The 23,371-nt window shown below is 36.1% G+C and overlaps 1 protein-coding gene and 1 long non-coding RNA gene across 3 annotated transcripts; one reads left to right on the top strand and one right to left on the bottom strand.

Annotated features, from left to right (window-relative positions):
• Positions 1-294: 294 nt before the first annotated feature.
• On the bottom strand, positions 295-4,613 carry LOC111239338. Of its 2 annotated transcripts, XR_002665856.1 has the most exons (5): positions 4,487-4,613; positions 2,306-2,443; positions 2,004-2,047; positions 1,418-1,544; positions 295-759 (listed from the first exon to the last, which is right to left on the bottom strand). It is a non-coding gene; the product is annotated as an uncharacterized LOC111239338 (long non-coding RNA). The 2 variants fall into 2 exon arrangements; XR_002665857.1 differs by lacking the exon at positions 2,004-2,047.
• A 6,587-nt stretch (positions 4,614-11,200) lies between these two features.
• On the top strand, positions 11,201-23,371 carry jam3 (junctional adhesion molecule 3). The gene is made up of 9 exons (XM_022769195.1): positions 11,201-11,313; positions 18,849-18,920; positions 19,026-19,139; positions 19,342-19,494; positions 20,037-20,239; positions 20,879-20,978; positions 21,890-22,019; positions 22,122-22,173; positions 22,288-23,371. The coding sequence occupies exons 1-9, from the start codon at positions 11,250-11,252 to the stop codon at positions 22,321-22,323; spliced, it is 924 nt and encodes a 307-aa protein (XP_022624916.1). The 5' UTR covers positions 11,201-11,249; the 3' UTR covers positions 22,324-23,371.

Genomic DNA, 23,371 nt, shown 5'->3' with positions numbered 1-23,371 from the left:
AGCATGTTTGTGAAAGAAAGACAGAGGAAGAGCATATTCAGAGTCAGTTATTGTTTTTCAACTTGTGATGACTTTCAGAAAGTTAATCCCATTGCGACCAATATAGAAACTTCCAGCAGTGCTTGGCAACACAAACTGATTCAGCCTGCCAGCCAGCTGATCGGTACAGTCTATTCCCAAATGATTAATACTACTGTAGCTAAGAAGGTTAGACTGTTTCCCACCAACAGTGGTGGAAAGTAGATAAGTACATTTACTCAAGTACTGTAATTAAGAAGTTCACCACATTCCAGAGGGAATTAATGCACTTTTTATTGCACTACATTTACCTGACAGTCTTTGTTACTTCAGCAATTAAGATTTTACATACAAAACATATGAAGAGATTAAACTCAATAGTAAAATATACCACACACTCAAAAAACAACAGTCTAAATGACAATTATCAAATGTGCATTTAATGACATTTTGCAATTTTTCTGCCAAAATGACTTATTATGCATAATTACAAATGTACATAGTATACAATACACTGCATGCTACAGAAACCCCCGGGTGGGGAGTCACTTGGTGCTTGGTGTAAAACATCATGAAACAAATATCGACAGCCACTGGCGAAGAGTCTGTTTCGATGACGTGGCCCGAAATACCGGTAAAGGGCTGGCACGTCGTCATGTCATCCCCAAGGAACAAAATGTCCGGGAACGGTTGATCTGTTGATCAGTCTCTTTGTAAATACTCAACCATGTTGGTCGCAACCTGTGAATTACACATCAGTCACTTAGTGTTGAAATATAACTGGCATTTAAAGTTATCAAGCTTTAAAATGCAAAAAATCTAGGATAAAAAAAACAAACAGTGATCCTTTTGATGAATAGATGACACAGGACCTCATGAACATCAGTGGTGCTAATTAGAAGGGCTGTAGATAAAACACCAGACCACTTTAGCCACCAGTAACTTCAGTCATGCCTCTCTGTTTAAGAGTATTAGGCAGTGCTGTCATAAAAATCAGCTCCAAATCACATACTTGGCTACTGAACTCTAATCACTGGAAGGTTATCTAGGAAGGTAATTCATAGCAAACCATAACAAACTGTGATTGTACTTAAACTGTAAATGTAGACCAAGAACAAGAACACTGAACTGAGAATGAATTGAACCATGAAAAAAAGAAGAAACTGAAAAAACCCTGATCACGTTCTCATTTACTGCTTGGTTTTCTTGTTTATAGGTTTGATTTTACATTTACAGTTTAACTAAATCATTTATGGGTTTAGTTTAACATTCAGAGTTTGTCAATTTTTGCTTTCAAACATTCTGATTCTGACCCTAAACTAACTTCATAGATGTCAAGCATGTCAAGCAGCACAAACATCCACCATTATTGAAGTAGAAAAACTAAAGTGAAACTTACAGGCTGCATGTCAATAAATGACCTGTGGGACTCATCAGTGGTGGGTCTGAAGACTTTCCCTCCTCTTTATAGATGGATGTGGGAAGCAGCGTTGGCAGGACCTTCAGAACTCTCTCATCTTGAGCAACTAAACAATTTGAGCATAGTACAAAGTGTTGCATTAACATTTAAATAGTATGCTAAAGTATATGACAAGTGATACTTCTGAAGCAGTATTTCTGACTTTTCTGCCCTGGTATTGATTGGTACCAAAAGTGTGTTGATTGTGTAGCCCATTACAATTACTAGAAGCGTTGGAACATGTTACAATGGACTAAATTCTGGTTAGAATTTACAAAGTATCATATTTGATGCCGAGTGAGATGACAAGCCAGACAGACATTTAAGCTTTTTTTTTGTTTTATCTTATCATGCTAGTGACTGACAGTGGATACTCATGTGCCAGGTTTTAAAATTCATGAGGATTTAATTTGTTTGCCGACTTTACATAGGCTGTTTGAGGGACATAAGTTTGGAACTGGATGAGATGAGATGGAGGTAGACAAGACAAGGAGAGAAAAGCAGAGGGAAGCAGAGGAGACATTACCTACAACAGCGATGATACTGGAGTAAAGACTGGACATTGTAAATCTGAAAATGACATTCAGTTGCATTTTTAGAGCCACTTCATGGAAGAGCCAAATGCTCCAGGCAGGTCAACTACAGCCAAACTTCAGCTACAAGTTTCTCAGGCTTAAGCAAGACAGCAAACATTTACCAACTGATACCATGTTAGAAACGTCTGAAATACAGTCTAATTCCAAAAACATCTAAACTGTCTTTCAATTGTTTTTCTCTCATTTTTTTTTTTATATAGATTATGAGATATCACTGTAAGAAATAGCTTACCTGGTGTCATGTCATCCAGCACTAAGTGCAGTTTTCCTCTCGCTGGGCATATGTAAGAATTCCATCATTGAAAACAGCCCAGTTTTCAAAAAGTTTTTCGGCTGCCTTGGGATAAAGCTGCTGAAAGTCCTGTGATACCTGATAAATTCGGAAAACATGGAAAAAAATATATAACTAGAACAACAGTGTTTGAAGCAATGATATGGGCTTGCAGAAGCACCTGTTAGTAAAGAATACTTATAGATGTCTGTTTGACAGATCAATCAGTTACAACTCATTTCCTCCCTCATTAATCCTTTGTAATAAATTTGCATTCTGTTTCTGCTTTGTCATTATGGGGTAATGTGACAAAAGTGAAGGGGTCTGAATACTGAATTCTGAATGCACTGTATGGTTATTAGGCTTATGTCAGCAGTGGTGGCAAAATGTGTAAGTGCTGCTTTTTCACTTTTCGCCTGCATTCTGCATGAAGCTGCAGTATTAATGTTTTTGAAAAATGAGTCTGTTCAGAGAATTTACACATGTATTTATCAGTCTGAAAACTTATCAGAGCAACACACACCTTTATTAGAAATCTGTTAGCGATTGGACACTGCAGTTGGTCAGACTGATCTGATAAATCACTGCAGTTTTATAACAGGAAAAATAGCAGATTCACCTCAGCTGAAACATCACCCCCAAGTTTAGATTTTATTTGTGTCCTGACTCACCTCAGAGTCTGTTGTCTTTCAGCTGTGAAAACTTTTTAATTAAACATCGCTTTTTATCAGGTCGTCACATAGAGAAAATATTTTGATATTTACATATTTTCCACTCTCACGAAAACATAGACACTACTAAATAATTTCTACAAATTAGGAGACATTCTCGTCATAACTTGGATAATTACATAATGAATTTACAAATAGAAAATCAATCAATTAATGCATATGCAAGTATGGAAAAAATAAATAAAGCTCTGTTAGCTCATTAGCTTTCAAAGTCTGAGCTGTAACTTTATTAAGCTGTGGTTTGATGGATCTGTGCACAATATAAATAAAATATACAGGTTTTTAATGAATGCAGCTGCTGTCAAACAGTTTCTTCACAGACAATTTTTGTCATGTTGGAGGATGTCCCTACACTGCTGCGCTGGCTGTACTTACTATTTGGACAGTGTGTCATTTTATCTGTGCAATTACAAACTCCAAGGCATAAAAAGCTCTTTTAACACCTGCATACTGACAGCTGATCCAGCTGTTATGCAGCTGTGCTGTCGTCACCAGGAACTGATAATGCCTCAGATGATGGGTCGGAGAAAAGAATGTTACATCTCTTATTTTAAGAGAGGGACTGAGACATGAGGACAGGATGCAAGTGAAGCAAATGGGGAGAAATTTTATGATAAAGATAAGGACCAAAGATCCTTTGTGAACACTTAATAGTTAGATGTTAATGTGCATTAAACTGCATAAAGTGATCATATTTCATCCAAATAAAAGCTGGAACATTGTTATTTGATTAAAAACAAATGAAGAAAAAATAACATAACATTTTTTAAATGGTCTTGTCTTTATAATAATCCTGTTATTGTATTTCATCCATTGATATATTGTTTCCCTTTTACCTTAACTCTGATTTCCTTAATATTTGTAAATAATTATATATTTCAGATATAAACAACAGATAGCCCTATCTACATCAGACATAAAAAAAAAAATCATTACAGTTTTAGAATTTTAATCCCCTGATTTGTGACTATGAGGACTTTTTATCCCTGAAAAACTTACTGTCCCACCGCTATGTACAATACTTTGGAGAATAATAAGGCAAAAAAAGTGAGAGTACTGTTTAAAAACAGCATTTAATTGGTCAACATGTTCACCACGAGGTTACGCTAATCATGATGTGATTATGGATCAGTTGACATTCAGAAATCACACAAAAACAGCTGATGTGATTGGCTATCAACATTTACACAATCAACTGTTAGTACACCACCATGGATGTATTAATATACATCCATGTACTCAAAATAACCCCGTTTGTACGCAACGTTTCAGTGATTTCGAGAAAAGAAAACGACTTTAATAAATACACAAATCTGATGTGAATAATTAGTAAGTCATAAAGCGAACTAACGTTAACTCCGTTAGCTGAGGTTGTTGTTATGTTATATTTCGTTTTGTGTTGTAAACTCACCAATAAGCGAGACTTCCTCCGGGATTTCCTCTCTGAAACGTTTCTCCTCGGTGGGGAAATCAGAAAAAAACAGAAAAATAAATACAAGTAAAACTGCTAACACACGGATGCATCCTGGCAGACACCATCTTTAGGCTGCTATTGAGTCTGCGCAGAGTCAGAGGCTGCTGGATGTTGTAGTTCTTACAGCAGTGACGAAGGTGAAATTGTAAAGAAAATTTTAAAGTAAGAACCAAACCCATACCCTTTTTAAACTCTGTTTGGTTTTCAGTTTCAAAAATCACATAGAGAGAGAAAGAAAAGGTGAAATACACTAAATGGCTAGAAATATGCAGACACAGTGTGCATTGTGTCTGCATACTTAAATATACTTCTGCTCTGGGGATGGTTTTTATGGTTTGGGCTACTTTGTATGGAAAATCTGAAATTCTTGAAATAACATTAAACCACACACATTTTGTTATCATATTTACTAGTGATTAAATGAACAATACATGTTAAATTAATGTCATTTTGCTTTCTGTCTTTCTGTCAGTGAATATTTTTTTTCAGTGTGACATGAATTTTTCATATAAAGATTGCAAAGTTAGCTAGCCTTGAAAAATCCAAAAGTTCACAGCTCATGCCATCCTTCTTATGTCCATCCTTCTTATAGCAGCAAAACTTCCAATGGTAGCTATTAATGCTAGCATTATAATGTCCAAACATTAAAACTTTAGCAGCTAATGCTGACCTTATGATGTCCAAAATATAGAACTTCACCAGCTATTGCTCGCCATTAGTCATTAGTGTCTGATTAATGTTAGTGGCACTGCATTACTCCATCTAGCCAGCTAGCCTAGCCTTGTATTCCATTAGTTAGTAGCTAGTGTTACTAACATGTTTTCCTTTTATCTTACCATTAAATTGATGAAGACCAAAGTTAGCAGCTAACATTAAAGGCACTGTCTAAAGTAGCTTAATGCTACCCTTTGTTCAAGAGTTGGTAGCTAAAGCTAACCTTGTAATATTAAGAGGTTATAAGAGCTAAAGCTACCTTTCTAAGATCCAAAAGTTTACAGCTCATACTAGCCTAATGTCCAAACGCATGAAGTATAGAAATAAAGAAAAGTGTAGCTACTGCTAACCGTACTCCATCTCATGTCCTGTTTGTTATTTTGATATTAAATACACAGTTAGGCGAAGACACTCAGTTATCTGTGTGGCAGTGGTGTTTTACCTCTACGGACCGCTGTAGTGTTCTTTTATCGTGTCTTTGTTGTTTGCGCTGTTGTTTTCTTAGATTAGCTCCCTCATTATAGCTAGGTGGCTTGTCTGTTTCAAGTATTGGGATAAGTTGGAAATCGGACATAGAGACAAGGTACCACACCTCTCTTCATTTCTGTACTCCACATGACCCCAAAACAGTTTCCAACAACAACCAACATGTTACGGCAGCCCTACAGTAATTCTCAAGGGACACACCTCAAAAAGCATAACACATAGCAAACACAGGAGAGCCTGTTACATTACCATTAAATTCATGAAGACCAAAGTGAGCAGCTAATGTTACTGGCAAAGTGGACAGCAACTGTGAGAACACAAATTACAATACAAACACACTTAATATGACAGGTTTGTTTGTTGTCAGCATTGTGTTTTTTCCAGGTACAATGAGTCTTTTTTGGTTTAATACATTCATTTCTACTATACTGGTTTAATCTGAGTATCTTAAGTCACTCAGCCACCAGGATGTGAAACTTCATCCTCTCCTGCTTTGTTAGTTTGCCGTTTCCTTCTGATCGTCATGTCTGGGAATTTGAGCCACCTCCCTATCTGAACCTCAAGCTGGTTCTTAAAGTCCCACTCCTGTTCTGAGGAGCCCCGCTGACACTTTTGGCTGCAGCTTTTTTAATGAAATCCAAAGCTGAATGTGTGTCAGCTGCAATCTTCAGTATGCAATATAAAACTCTGAGAGGAGAGAGAGAAATTGCATGCACATCCAGAGGAATCTTTCCAGCTTTAAGTTAAAATGTAGACATATATCTTAAATATGCTTAAGTTACAGAGGTAGTGAAAGAACAATAAGTAGCAGAAATATTAGCAGGAGAAGAAATGTCTTGCTTCACAAGCACACTAATAATAGCTGCAAGGAAGGGGGTTGGGAGCTCTGTGGGAATCTTCAAAGAGCAGGTTTTTGACACTCGCAGAAGGTTACTTCAAGATAAGAATATCCATCAAAGAAACTGTGACAGTTATGACCAATATACAGCCATATATAGTATACATTAGCATTTCTTTGAATCACTTAAGACTTGGAGTGCCATTATCTATCCAACCTGTGTATTACTTATCTTGAGTAGTAAATGTTGAGATCATGTGTTACAATGGCTCACATTAACATCCACTAATACAACCTGGATTTGTATAATACTTTGCCCTCAATCACATATATTAAATAATGATTTAAAATATCAATAAGAATTCACATTTGGCCGTATTTTTGGAATTTATTCTGTCCCTTCTTGGTCCACTGTCGCTGAATAGGGTTATAACGATGCATCATATGTCTGCATGTATGCTCTTAATATCTCCACTTATATTTGCATTGAGATAAACAAGAATTAGTTATTCTGGGTATATTGCTGGTGTATTGTAACTCTGCACAAATAAAAACAAATTTACTACTGTGAACTGCTTTCTCTGTGTTCAGCTAAAACTCTATAATAATCCAGCAGTTAAGATAAGGTAGACTTCACATGACTGAATTATGTGCTAAGAGGGAAAAATGTATTTGAGCATTAAAGGCCTATCTTTTGAAGTGCCTTTTAAGGTATTTACATTTGAGCAAATAATATATTTTGTTTAACTAAATTTCAAAGAGAAAAATCTAACAGTTTTTACGTTGTATGTACTTAAATCATGAAAATCAAAGTGTTGAAAACAAATTTTACATGGAACAATCTTGCGTCTCAATATTCTATCTTCTTTATGAGGCTTTGTCTGCATTTTAAACTAATAAAACCCAACAACACTTGTTTTATTGATACCGCAATACAGTGGTAATCTCTGTGTTATGTTTTTTGATATACTGTAGATGTCAACACTCATACAGAAGAATATAAAACATGAACTTGTTCTGTTTATTCATCCTGTTATAATCTTCTTTTATGTAGAAGAAATTTGCAGTGTAATTTCAGTGTTGGTCTTTTTTTATAATACTGCAGGCAGATATGCTTTAATATCCTGTACTTATTTCAACACCTTAAATAGCTTGGTTGGTGTTAGACCTGTCTGTCAAGCTTGCAGGAACAGAGCTCATGAGTTTGAGACAGAATAAATGAGTGGATAAAAAACCTACACTATAGTGCATTATTCATATTGTGAAAGATATACATTCACAGTACAAATGATGCATGGAGGAAAAAAAAAAAAAAAGGGCATTACGTACAACATCTACATTCCACAGGAAATAAAGCTGCCAATGAACAACACCTCTAATATTACTTATTGTGACACAGTAATGGTGTCACTAATTTGGCTCAGAATGAGATTCACCTCAGTTGACTGAAGCATGAAGATGCTAAATATTACTATTTCCTGCACACATGGATGGATTATGAGACAATGGGCCCCTGGGCACAGACATGTTATAGCCCCCCACCCCTTCTGCAGAGGAGCAAGACACCCAAACTGAAATAGACACAAAACAATTACAAATGATGTGCCTATGTATAGTCTCTGTGATCATTTTAAGAATCTTTCTTATAGTTTTTATGGTCATTTTGCATCTCTTCTAGTAGTTTTGTATTTCTTTGTCTGTTGTTTTCTTTTTGTGGTTGTTTTGCGTCTCTTTGTAGTCACTTGACTGACTTTACAATAAGAATTTTTAACAGTCACTTCAGACAAAGGCTCCTTGACCTTTTGTTACTATTGGGCTTATGCCCAGTCAGCTCGTTCACTAATCCTTCCATGTCTGCCCAGACTTTTTTCCAATTGTGATGCATACATATGAAATATTCTTGCAGGGAAATTACTATCACAGAAAAAAACTCATTGAGTCTGTTCTCAGGGAAAAAACATTACAAACCAGTATATTTCTTTCCTGTGTCACTGCATTCATAAAACAATGGAAATATACAGTTCTCTAACAGATGCAGCAAAGGGCAGCAAGAAGGGACCTTTCAGCACAGGAATGATTGCGTAGCAACCTATACTACTGTCTTTTTTCTATATTTAGTGAGTGGGTCAGAGGGTTACATTCAGAGGGCACACACTTCCAATATTTGCAACATCAATATGGGAGTTTAGGTGACTGTAAAATTGTTTTTAAATTCAGCTTGTTTTCTGTGACAATATTCCCTGTAACATAAAAATATTTACTCCAAAAAACAGAAAATGAACTATTTATATAGTAGGCTATGAGTATCATTATAGTCCATTAACATAAGATGGTGCTGTTATTTGGATGTCTGTTTTTGTCAGGTGCAATAATCTCTGGTTTTACACTGCCACCTGCTGTTCATTTGCAGGATTTCAAGCAGCTATGTACAGTATATTTAAGCAATGCAAATAAATACAACTCGAAAATAAATTACATTAACTGAATCTTTGAAGGGTCATTTTGTTGCCAGCAATACAGACCTGCTTACAGGAGATATTGCTGTTTTCGTGCAGAATTCAGATATTGCAAAATGTTCTGCTTTACACTTTGTACTATTAGTGATTTTATGATGCCTTGGTAATATTTATTATCATTATTAGGCCTATTATTTGTTTGTTTACTTTGGTGTAGGATTGGGAATGAGTATTTGATCCAGCGGAAAAACTGTTGTTGACTTTACAGATCAAAAAGCACAATGATGTACAGGCATTTCCTGTCTGTGAACGGTCCATCTTCCGCCCTGATGCCCTTGTAGCGATTATTAAAGCTGCTCATACCCTCATTGCTGTCTTACAGGCAACAGCCAATTGTGGTTTATTTGTGCACAGATTATCTTCTGCTTTTGGAATGACTGAATCATCTCCTGATGATATAGATGCTTTAACCAGTATCCTTGAAATTGTGAAGACTGAGAAGTTTAGAGGGGAAAACTCTAACAGCTTCAAATGTTAATGCACTGTTACATTTTATTACATTAACCATAAAAAATAATAGAAAAAAAACAGTAACTGAGGCATGTGGGCACACTTCTACTTGTAAACTCATTGGAACTTCATTAACTTGTTCAGCCTTATTTAACTCAATGTAAGGATTTGTGAGGCAGGTAAAGAATTGTCGGCTGATTAAATTGTCTGACTCTTCAAACCCTGTGGTGACACTCAACATCCATTGGCTCCTCTAGGCAACTGACTGAAGATCTAAAATGAATCTGAACATCATCATGACATGGTAGAAAAGTGGAACTGTGGAAGTCAAAGCTGAACTGAAGATTTGGAAGACCAATAAAAGTTTCAGATAAACCTGCATGTCTGCTGGGCAAAAAAGCAAAACAAAACAAAAAAACCCCATATGACTGAAAAGAAGGTGCAGGAAAGTTTCACTGTGCAGTCCCACTGTGCAGCATTTATGCACAAACAGGGTCTTTATGGGACAGTCATCATACGGAAACCTTACCTGCAGCCTAATCACTAAAGTCAGCAATATGGAGAGCAATATCTGGATAAGCCAGAGTCGCAAACAAGTGCTGTAGATGAAGTTCTAATTGCTAATTACTGACCCAGGTGCCCATATTTTGCATATGCCACAATAAGTTTAATTCTTTCTTTTTTTTAAGTTAATGAAATAAAAAGCAACAGTGCATTAACATTTGAAGAAAAGTTCATTTTTTAGTGTCCGTCTGCAACAGATATTGCTTTACTTTTTTCCACTTTAAAAATCAACAAAATATGTAATTTGCTAAGTAGTGATTTTTTTTTCCAGTGGTGGAGGAAGTATTCAGATCTTTAAAAGTACTAATACATTAATGTAAAAATACTCCATTATAAGTAGAGTTTTGAAAATAAAACTCATTCTGCAGAAAAATGATGACTGACTGATATGTTATTAGCACATTATTAGATTGTTACTACTAATTGTTACTGGTTGAAAGTAAGTAACTACATTTTTTCAAGTAGGCTACTGTAGTAAAGCACAATTTTGAGGTACTTGTACTTTACAAGAATTTCAGAGAATTTTCAGAGAAAAACATTGTCCTTTTTATCCCACCACTTTTATTTGGCATCTCGTTTCTTACAAGTTACTTAGCAGAATAAGATTTTACATGAAAAAATATATGATAATCTTATAAAATACAGGATTAAACTAATTATTACCAACCTTTTTTTTCTTGTGACCCCTTACAAATGATGTAGTTAGTAAATGTTCGTTTGGTTCTGAGGTTGTTTTTACTTCTGTTCACTTCAAAGACAACAAAATTTGCATAATCTATCTATCTATCTATCTATCTATCTATCTATCTATCTATCTATCTATCTATCTATCTATCTATCGCCTACAGACATACAGACATTTTCATATGTATGTATGAAAAATATAACCACAAGAGGGTGTATGTTGACACATTCCCACAACAACGTACAATCAGGGTTGTGTGTTTTTTGTAGGAGGAGCAGCACATATTTGGCACCACCTATCGCCTGTCAGACAGCGTTGAGGGCTCGGCCTCCTCAACTCTTGTAGCTATGGAAACTCGTCGATGGCAACATCCACCAGTCTGTTCTGTTCTGCCCCCCATCCTCATACCTCTCAGAGGTGCTGAGTGTGTGCAACTGTAACAGATAAATGAGACGCTGCAAGATGGCGATTGCGCGACTCATGGCATGTTTTGTTCTTTACACCAGCCTCGGTAAGTTTATTTTTCCTATTTACATCGCTATTGCGAAATCATTTCTGTACTTAGGGGGGTGCGGCTGCCGTTAAGTTAGTTAATCAAAGCTGTAACAGAATCGTTAGTGCTAACGTAAGACCATACGTTAGCTTGATATAAACAGGCTGATGATTGTCAAGAAAGCTTAACCGTTATGTATTGCTTTGTTGTATTGGGCAGCTTTAATGTCAGTGAGGTATTTTTCCATTAACGCTAACATTGCGTTGCTGTTGTACGAGTCAAACCTGAGAAATGGCGTATATTAGTTGAAATAACATCCTTAACGTTTTAACGTTTTTACGTTCATGTTAACGTTTGCTAAGAGCCGCTCACAATAGCACAGGAAACGAAGAAACCGTTAAATGTCGGTTTATTTCTTTACTATAGGACCCTTTAACACATTGCCTCGACATTATTATGTGTTTACTTGTCATTGACGAGTAATTGTGAGGAAATTTCCAGAATGAAAACAAAGCAAACGTTACTTTGGGCGAAAGAGAGGGCCACCACAACATACTGTGAGGAGACCTGTCCTAACTGTCCTGACATGAAGGATTCAAGAAATCACAGGCCTGCAAGAGCATCTCAGATAACATGCGTCCACTGTATGTCTGTGCATGCAGCATAACAGGCCCATACATTGTAGAATACCATGTTGAATTTATGTGTACCACTTTCTGATTAGGCACCATCTATAAAGGCTTTATGATCTGTAACTAATGTCTTCATTAATGGTTAGTAAATCTAATGCTTTGCAGATCAGTTACAACCCATTAATAACAACAACTTTTGGGTTGCCAGCATATACTTAATGAGCATACATTTGTTGCTCCTTCCGGCCCTTCACTATACAGTACATGGTGGTTTCATAATTTCCTTAGGCACCCCAAAACCAGTACTCTAGTGCTGAAATGATTAGTCAATTCATCATTTAGTTGGTCAGCAGGAAATTGATTGAGAATTTCAACCATTTTTATAATATTTTTTCTTCTTTCAAGTAAAAGTGGCTAAAATTTCCAAGTTCAAGCTTGTCAAAGGTGAATATTTGCTATTTTTCTGTAATAGTAAACTGAATCTCTTTGGGATTTGGACTACAGGTGTAGTTTTTTGATGAACTGTTTAGTCTGTGATATGTCAAAAATGATCATCACAACTTCTCAGAGTCAAATTTGATACATACCCAAAGATATTCAGTTTACTGTGATATATGACACAGAATCAAAGGCTGGAATCAGAAAATATTTGGCATTATTTTACTATTTTTGTTTGAAAAATTACTGAAACAATTAATCCGAATGTCAAAATAGTTGCCCAATAGTTGGAAATGAATTTTCAGACAAGCAAATGGACAAACAGAACTGTGTCACTTCCTTTATATAAAACACAACAGGTACAACGTGTGATAGTGAACCTGGGGCTTTTGTGATCCAGCTTTGGTTGACAGGATGTGCAAAATCTTCCTCCAGCATGACATTTTCCTGGCGGTGACATTCATTAGGAAGACTCATCCAAGCCAGTTACAAGTCTAGAGTTATAAATGTTAGCAAGCCATTAATAAAGGGTAATGGGCTTATCATTTTGTAATAAGTATTACAACATGTTATTTAATTTGCAAAAGTTAGTCAGTGACCTGTAAATGTCCACTGGAGAATCTAAGAGCCATCTAAAAAAGTGTCATGCTGGAGGAAGATTTAATCTGGAAGCCCAAAAATATTTCTTATGAATGGCTTATATCTATAAAGCTTTAGTAAAGGATTAATTAACCAGTAATAGAGCTATTAAAGTTTACAAACCCTTTAAAACTGGTGCCTCAGAAAGACTTTCACTTTCTGTGTGTTCCCTCCAGCTTGGGCTGCAACTAAAGAATGTTTTCATTATTGATTAATCGGCTGACTATTATGTTGATTAATTGAATATTTGTTTTGTCTTTTAAATGTCAGAAAATAGCATAATAATCTAAGAGGAAAGGACAGTCTGATAGTTTAAGGTGACACCACATGTCTTGTTTTGTTAGATTCACAGTCTAAAACCCAAACATAGTCTGAGTACAATGATATAAAATAGAAAAAAGCAAATTTTTACTCACATGATTAATCAGTTATCAAATTAGTTGCTGGTTAATTTTCAGACAATCAACTAATTGATTTATTGACTGATCATCTCAGCTCTACTATCAGTCGTTAAACTAGGTAAATCCAATGTTCAAATCCCATCTTTCTAACCAGCTTGAGTCCTAGGCAAGTGGTGGATTTGATAAAACCTTGCGTATTGACCTTTGGTGATCATGTGGTGATTGATGCCGGTGGATGGGGTGTTTTCAGTGCTGCAGGTCGAGGGCATCAGCTGAAAATGCAGTCAGTCATGGTGAGGTTGCATGGTGGAGATGACATGTCTCATCGTGCCTGCCCCTAAAACAGCTGGAGCTTTGGGTTGATCAGTGTAGTTGGTGCTGAGTTATATGTTGTATCCACCCTAGTGTGATTTGCTGTGAGGTCACCCTGCTGCTGCTGAGTGAAAATTGGCAGTGGAGTGGGTCGGTTCCAAATGGCAGATTGCGTCAGTAAATGTTGAACTTTTGACCCAGTTCTTCTACAAGTGTGAATCAAATGACTAAGCGCCTGACAGGCAAATCTTACATTTATTAGATTGTTGACACCTCTGTGGTTCTGAAACAAGTCTGACCTTGTAGCTCACAAATATAGTAGCATTCATGTTTAGACTAATATTTAATATTCTAAAATTCTACCCTTTAGTTTTAGACTGCCTTTAGGTTTGAATAATGAACATGAATCAGAATTAACATTGTTTAATTCATGCTTCATATAACTGGGACACAGCGGTGCATAAAGTTGAATTATATGATTAAATTTAAGACAAAATGAATCATTTTGCTTTCTTCCTCTTGTTCTGATTGTGGAGGAAGATGGTGTTAATCCTTTAACACCGAGTTTCATTAAATCTCCCCTTTATGATTATTCCACACTGACAGTATCAAATATATACGTTATCAGCTTGTTCCTTCTCTTAAATGAAGCTATTTATTCAACAGTGTTTCTGATTTAAAATGCTGAGTAACTTATTGTTTTAGTATTTACACTAGAACTGCAAATAATGATTTTTGTAAATGTTATTTTTGTCATTGATTAATCTGCATATTATTTCTTGATTAATTGATTAATGTCAGAATATAGTGAAACATGTCTCTTATTTATCAGTCATATAAAATGACAAAGAAGGCAATCATTCACGTTTGAGATGCTGGAACCAGAAAATTATTAGTATTTTTGATTTCTTTAAATGTTGATTTATTGTTGCAGCTCTAGTTTACACTGACTGAAATATTCATACCCTCAACATGTTTTTTTAATGGCTACACCATTCCATCAAACGAAAATATTGTTGATGTTTTGTGCACATTTCCCTAAAATACAGCCTGATGTATTTGGTATCTTTTGTCATGACTTTGTGCAGTCTGGTGCATCAGCGAGACAGTGGGATTGAAGCAGTTAAACCTACTGGAGCTACATTATACCTCAGTCTTTCTTCACTCTTGGATCCTGCAGTGTAGGGACTTTTTCTGAACCAGCATCATTAGAAAACACAAGGGCAAAGAACAGTTCACATGTCCCTTTCTTACATTTCCCTCCAGTATTTATGACAACATGACTGTCTCCATCTAATCTACGGGAGTGATTAATTGTTATTACACAGTCACTCTAGTATGCTGTGAATCCCAGTGGTCCTTGGTCCTCACTCAGCTCCATGTTGCTCGAAGCTAACTCTGCCTTCAGCATATTTGCAGCGACGACACTGGAATGTCTGAGAAAAAAGGCTTTTTATAGATGCACTGGATCAACAACTTTTTGTTGCAGGGATGGGGATGGGTAGTTGTTTTCACATTTAGCACATAAGAGGATTGCAGAATGTGGCTATTTAAGAGCAGGTTTCTCTCAGAACAGGCTATAGACCTACTTTGTCTATGCATTACAATAACAGAAGGATTAAAAATGAGCCTCTGTTTGCTTTCCACCCTGCACTGAGATTATTTTTGTAATTCAAAAATATTGTCTTCTCAGCCTACATTGTGTCACTGGGGGACTAAGCATTGTTGTATGAATGCCTTTATTTTAAGCCCATATTAGTAATTAGTTACACATTGTCATGTTAATTGACTGTGGTTATTCTTTCCCACGGCCTACTTTTGGTTTTGTTTGGATAGAGATGAGAAGAACCTTTAACAAAATCATGTTACCACAGCACCCGGTTGTGCAGTTAGTACACTAATTTTGGATTCTGGTTAACCTATATCCACTCAGCTTTCTGTAATCCACAACCACAATATGAGTTATTATGGACTGCAAAAAATAAAGACAGAAAAGTTTTTTGTTTATTTTTTGGACATTTTTTGACCAAAGGAATATGGGGAGGGTGACATGCAACAAAGGTTGTCTCCAAAGGCCTTTTATCAGTTTTCCAGAGTGCTTTACAAAAACAAATGGACTCCAACACATTACACCCCATCATGTTGTAATCCCTGAAATGATGAGTTTTTAACACATATTTGTTGTTTTTTTGTAATGTGATACTTTGCAGTGTGATTGTAGGAGATTTTATTAAATGGCTAATATTTGAAAGAGCTGTAGTTTTTAATTTGTTCCTGAAAATAAGTCCTTTTAATTTAGTCCTTCAATTCCACACTGTTTTAGCTGTAAAAGAAGCAGTTCAAAGCATCTAAGTCAGCAGTTCAAAGCATTGCTTAAAGGCTGAGGACGCAGTACGTGCATATGTCGAGGGAGCGTTTGTTGGATGAGCTTGTGTCTCTCAGGATGTCCAGTCACTCACAGCTGGGGTAAAAATAGCTCTTGATGCACAGGGTGGGAAAGTCAGCAACAGAGACGGAAGCTGAGACCTGGGAGTCAGATCTCATCAGTGTCTGCAGCTGTGCTTATATGACCGGATGCTTTGGCAGGACCCATGTTTTCATCATGTTCAGGCTGAGCATCAGCTATATGCTAGCTTACTTTGACCCAAGTCATACCGTACATCTCAGGGTCACTCGTGTGCTAACAAGGCTGCTTTGACTAAATACCTCAGGGTTAGTCAGAATGCCACGGGCGAATAGGAGTCAATTCCATGCTGTATTCAAAGCCTGCTGTGACGACTATTATTGTCTACTTCATTTGAAACCCTTCATACTGCCCCCACAGGGAGTGAATGCCTTCATTACTCAGCATGGGTGCTGTTAGTTGCATGTGTAACCAGCAATTACAACATTTGGAAGTGGCACAGACACAATAGGTTGAGTGTAGGGTACCAGTGGAATGTGGAAACATGCTAATTAATCCTCAGCATTTTAAATCTTTTCAACACATTGTTGAATTATGTGTACATCTGAAATTGTAATTTTAGCATTTTCCTAATTTGTTGTTGTACATCCCCCCCACTATACTCACTCATTTTCCACTTAAGTTGGCATTCTACTGGCCTAATTTTGACAAAACTTGTGAATTATGCCTCTTGCCATTAAAGTATGACATTTATAAAATAACACTAATTGCTTTAAGGAGTTCACTCAAGCAAGGAACTTAAAATAAGTATATCTCATTGTTGTTTGTGCCGGAGGGAAACAATGACGTTGATTAAATATGTTTCAAATATAAACACATTCCCACTGTTAAGTTATTTTTGTGCTTCTGAATGTGTTTTGTTTGGGGATTTTGATAAATTATTTATTCAGTGAACCTCAGTGTAAATTAGTGTCACAGTTTAGCGAAGAGGCTCTTGTATCTTGTAATATTTTAGGGCGTGTGGCTTTTAAAAAACAGCTTGTTGAAAATTTCTTATAACTAAATGTATAAATTGCATACCTCTTCAGAAACACTTTTTTCAATGAATAAATGCTTTAATAGGACATTGGGCCAAATACTGAAATGGTTTGTTAGAGAAAAGAAATGGGAGCACTTTGCTGTAATGAGTTACACATCACTGACCAATTCTAGCTATAGGCCTATCACCGACCCAAACACTAGTGAGATCTAATGACCTACTGATGCAGACGCTCATATATTAATGTCTGATATGTTTTTGACAAAAATCAAGTATCCCCACCCACGTTACACAGGATACTTTGTCTTTTCTTCTTTCATCTTTTCTTTCTGTTGACCTTTGTTACCAGAAAACCTCTTTCAAGCATAAAAGTCAGTAGTTAAAGAAACTGAAAACTCTTGTGTTTGTGCATCATATCAGGTTATGCTGAACTAAAATAGCCAACATAATTAAAATGAAGTCATCATGAATATATTATCAAATCCCTTGTTTATAAATTTACTTTGTATCATTACATGAAGAGAGTGCAGTCTTATTTTAAGATTTCACTTGTTTCAGTCTTGTACAGTAGATTTTAAAAACTGAAAACAAATCAAACACAGAAATAAAGTGAATACAATACAGATTGTTATTTGTTTTTGTTTCTTATGTATGCATTTACTGTCATAATGGAATGAAAAACATGTTCAATGACAATTACGTTGCCTTTTGTTTTTAATAACTGAATGAATTGGGGACCTTTTTGTTCATTACAGCATGAATTTTCCATGTTAGACTTATTTTTAAATACGTGTATTCACTTTCTTGCTGAGAATTAGGCTAGATGATAAATCAATGCTACTCTGTCCCTTAAATATAGAACTGAAAGCCAGCAGTCGGTTAGTTTACTGTATCTTAGCACAAATACTGGAGTCCTCTCTTGATATTTGACCTTTTCAGGAGCTTTTTGCTTTCAGTCTTGCTCTTTGGAAATTGAAAAACAAATTGACTTTGGCACTAAAAAAAACCCTGCCTGCCTTGTTTTTATGTTTATTGGTATTGTCCTGCTGCATTGTCCTAAAACTGGAGGGACTGTGTATAGAAAGCTTCCAGTGGCTCTTCAGTATGCATGGAAACACCCTCAAACGAAAAGGCTGAAAAGCCAAAAGTCAGCACTTTAACCTCAGTCAGGGTTTCATTGCAAATGCAGTATGCTGGAGCAAAGCCAAAACAATAAAAATCACTGACCAAATATTTACAGACACCACTGTATTAATATTGTTATTGCAGCAATTTAAGTTTTACAATTCTCTTACAATGATTCAACACCTGCAAATTATTGTCACCCACTATTGTTAACCACTACAAAGGAAACAAATCAAATACTGAAGACAGAACATTTCTACTAGGAGTCAGTTCATACTAAAAGGCTCTAATGTGTAGTGCAAATGTTGATTAAAAATGCACAACTTACACATTTTGCCCCAGGTGTTAATCTTCTTAAACACACATGGGAATTAATTAATAAGATATGTTTACCCTAAATCAAATCCCAAGCCTCTCACACTCTCTTAGTTTCTATATTTATCTCTCTAATCCACTGTTTATTAGGCAGCATGCCCAGTAGATAATGTTTGCTAATGAAAAAGCTTATGTATGCCATCAGGGTTACTCAGCGTTTAGTGTCTTTCTTCCTTTTTTTCCCACAGGCCACATTCCATCATCAGTCGGGGTAACTCTTCGAACCACGGACAAGATTGTGTGGGCAAATGAGTTTGAGCGTAAGTTGCTGGAAAATCACTCAAACCTATTTATCCAAAGTAGCTTTTCTCTTCCTGATTTGAGTTCTCTTTCTCCTGCTCTCATGCATTCTGTTTCCTCCACAGCCATCGAACTGACCTGTTTAATAGAGTCCATCTCAACAAACAACCCGAGGATTGAATGGAAAAAGATTAAAAATGGTGTCCCCAGTTATGTGTACTTTCAAAACAAGATAGCAGGTAAACCGCTTGGAAACTCTCTGTTTGAAAACCTCCTCAGCCACCAGACCACAGAATTTCAAAGCAATGTCTCAGGACTTGAAGCTTAGCTGAATGAATGGTACCTTGAAAGAACTTGGCAATGAATTCTGTTTTTGAACTGTGAAGTCACGCTGTGTATTTGAATGAGCAATTGTAAAGTGTTTTTTCTCTCTTTGTAAAGGGGACTTGGAGCACAGAGCTCAGCTCAGAGAGCCAGCCAACATTCTGATCTTCAACACCACTCGGTCAGACACTGCAGAGTACCGCTGCGAGGTGGCCGCCATCGATGATCAAAGGGACTTTGATGAGATACTTATTAGTCTTGCAGTAAGAGGTATGGTGGGCTAGGGCTTTGCTAAGATACCACACCACTGATGACTGGCAACAACACATCTATATTTACATACTCTAACAGAAGAACAGAAAATTATACTGCACTTCAGAAATCAGACTTCAGAAAAAAATTCCTTTGTTATTTAATGGAAGGAATATTTCAGGATTTGTGGGGGGTTTAAGACAAATTTTATAGCTATAGTTTTGACATTCTGGAAATTTTATTTTACTTATGTCCTGTGTTGCCAGTCTTTATGCCAATCTAAGCTGACTGTCTGCTGGATGTAGCTTCATATTTACTGAACAGACATGGTATCAATTTTCTCATCTAACTTTCTGCAAGAAAACATATAAGTTGATTCTCTAATATGTCAGACGATTTCTTCATGTGATTACTTCTGTTGACTTGTAAGGATGTTATATTTTGATCTTTTATGCATGAAATGATTCATCAATCAATAACAAAAACAGTCAGTAGTTGCCTTGCCTTGTAAATGTAATAAAACCTGCTTTGGATAAAGGTGTGTCTGTGTCTGTGTACAGTGAAACCTGTTGTACCACGGTGCAGCGTGCCAGAGGCAGTCACAGTGGGAACATCAACAGAGCTGCGATGTCTGGAGAACGAGGGCTTCCCTGCTCCTCAGTACCGCTGGTTCCACAACAATGAGGAGCTTCCTCAGGACCCCAAAAACAGCCTGAAGTTTGTCAACTCTTCTTACAGCATCAACCCTGACACTGGAGGCCTGGTATGAAAAACAGGGACATAGTCTGTTTATGACTTTTGACTTATGACTATGATTTTAGTTTTCATCGTCTGTACAAACTATCAATGGAAAGTGTGGAAAAAACACATTATTATTATTATATTATTAGAAATTAGCTTATTCTCCGTGTAGTAGAATCCGTCTCAGTAAAATAGGAGGAAGTAGTGGGCTGACAGTTGTGTTTGTGGATGGAACTCTTTAGCATCAAGAAATTTCAATGACAGCTTATTTACTGTGAATGTGAACAGCTTAATCTAAATGAACCCTTAACCATCATTTGACTAAAAGCAGGATCAATCAATGCTTGTAAAGATAGCCAGTGAGGAAGCTAAACCAAAAGCTGGCATATAGTATTACAGGAGGATAATGTTGCATCCAAAGCCAGGGTAATGTGTTTAAGATTCTCTTCAAAACCATAATAAATGGGTAAAAGTCTTACATGTGGTTGAAATTCAACCATCTTACTTAACACATTTCATGTCCATATGATAAAATGTTACAGAACAGTAAAAGACAATTAGTGATGTAAGAAAGAATCCACAGACAGACATCTTTAAATATTTTGTTGACAATGCAGCTGTGTGTCAATGCACTGAAATATTTCTAAAAATATCTCCTCAGAAATTTCGAAGGGTGAGGAAGGAGGACGCAGGGGAGTACTACTGCCAGGCAAAGAATGATGCAGGACATGCACAGTGTGCCCCACTAATGATGGAAGTCTGTGAGTGACATGCGTACATGTGCACAGATCTGAAACAACAGCACTTTATACATACTCCTGACATTTATTATGTCTCATTCCTAAACATGAATTTGAAATACAAAAAAACACAAAACCACTCAACATTTTTGAAAAGTAAACAAGGCAAAATCCATTTTTGTAGTCAGTCCCCAAGCAACAGTATTCGCATGACTTAAACCACTTGAAGGCCAAGCTTATTGTGCACCCATCTTCCCATGTCAAAAATAACCTCCAGTTGAAAGCCAGCAGAGAGACTACTAATTCATCTAACCAGCATATCTTTCCAAGTAAGGTCTGCACAGTAAAGTCCCAGCCAGTCAGGCCAGTTTTGAACCCAGGATCAGAGAACAATGGAGCAACTGTCCAAAGTTTCAAGTTATTTATTGCAATATAGTTGAAATTTGTTGATTTGAAAAGTTGTTTTCTGTTGACAACCATATATTGAATGAAACTGCAATAAGTGTTTGTGGTAAACAGTATGTGTTACAGAAAGTCCTTTAACTGTTATAGTCAGAAATTCCTGCCATATAGTGTATAAAATGTTTTCCATCTATTTTCCATCGATCACAAGATATTAGAGTTTAGTACTTTATGTGATCAGATGAAAACAGGTTTATATTCATATTGATACAAACTTTTTAAGCTGTCAGCAGCAAATGTTTGATATCTTTACTTGATAACTGGCTGAAACTGGTCGATTATCAAATTATTCTGCTGGTCAGCTAAGCCATTAATCAAATGATGATTTCAGCACCATGTAAAATAAATATAAACAAAATATATAAGAACAGAAATCATAAAACTCAATTAATGTAAGTCTTAATTATGGGCACTGATATCTCTCAGACCACATACTTCTGTTAAAATATCATCTCTGTGTTCTGTTGCAGATGATGTCGACATACTTGGGATTTTCCTCAAGTGCTTTGGTGGAGTGGTTGTATTCTTCTGTTTGACTGCTTCCATTTGTAATTGCCTTAGACGTGGATGCTTCCACAAAAAAGGCCACAATGAAAATAAGTGAGTATAAACTACATCTCTGAAGAGGGAAAGAAGCAATACTTTGCTATTCTACACTTCATTGAGGGCTTTTTGTTTTTATTATCACTTTATTTATTTCAGCTACAACTGGCCAGCTCAGAGTGATGGCGTTGAATATGGAGATGCAGATGAGGTAAACAAAATCTGTGAAACATACACAGCATTTATTGTGTCTTACTATGAACAAAAAAAACTGTTAAAGGAGGAGTTCTGTGTATGCTAATTTTCTAATTCTTATTTCTCACAGGGCCATTTTCGCCACAAGTCTTCATTCGTCATTTGACAGCTGAGACAGTGGATAAGCTGGAACCAAGACAAAAATTAAATCTGTTGAGGTTAACTTGCAACAACGATGCTCCAGATGGTAAGGTTTGAGGTGTGAAATGGCACATTATTCTCTGATGCACATCAAAATCAAATCAACCAACTTGCCAAAGTAATTTTAATATAATTTTATGGTACTGTTTCATGGTTTTTATAACATAACAGCTTTTTAAATTCTCTTCTGTTAGTATTAATTTCCATTTGAAACTTTGGGTTTTTACACCGTACTTTGTTTTTTTGTTTTTTTTTAATCATACAATAAAACCATTTCAAAGCTGTGAAATTTGATATTTGGCCCACAGTGTCATCGCAAAAGCTGCTGGAAGCTATATTCCTCCTTCCTCCTTGTTTTTTGGACAAATCCTCTTTTATAATTCTTAAACTTTTTACTGTGTACACTGAAATTGTTTTACAGAACTCCTTTACATTGTCTTTGTTCATAAGATAAACATGTTCTTAGTTTGTTTCATGTGGGAAAGAGTAGAAACTTGTTTTTGTATATACTGTAGTTATACATGCAATAAGTAGCAGATTGCAAAAGGCTGATGAGCTCAGATTGATATGGCACAATTTATTAGCCTTTATTATATTTACAGACAATAACAAGTATGTACAAGTACAGAATTTGAATACCATATATCCCACTATGCTGCAAAATCAATATGTACTATAAAAGATGGTGAAGTATGATTTTTAGAGTGCTGTTTTCTGTGTACAAGTGACCTTCTGTACTTTACTAATTATTTTGTGAGTATTGGACATATTGTCCAGTTTTGACTCAGTATTTAATGTACATAAATATATACATTTTTTGAACTTTTAATTTTCATACATTGCACTCCATACCTTATTGTAAATATGGCAATAAAACTGTTTGTTGGAAATAAAGTTACAGTATTTACTGTTCAGTGTGTATCTGCAGTGTTGAGCCTGTCAGTTATAACAGTATATCATTTCAAACATTAGTGTCAATGATTTGTGTAACAACTCAGGAACTGTTCTAAAAT

The sequence above is a fragment of the Seriola dumerili genome, unplaced genomic scaffold (assembly GCF_002260705.1).
Source record: "Seriola dumerili isolate Sdu_G_001 unplaced genomic scaffold, Sdu_1.0 BDQW01002293.1, whole genome shotgun sequence".
Taxonomy (NCBI): Eukaryota; Metazoa; Chordata; class Actinopteri; order Carangiformes; family Carangidae; genus Seriola; species Seriola dumerili.
The sequence above is the reverse complement of the archived record's forward strand: the minus strand, read 5'-3'. Positions and strand labels throughout refer to the sequence as shown.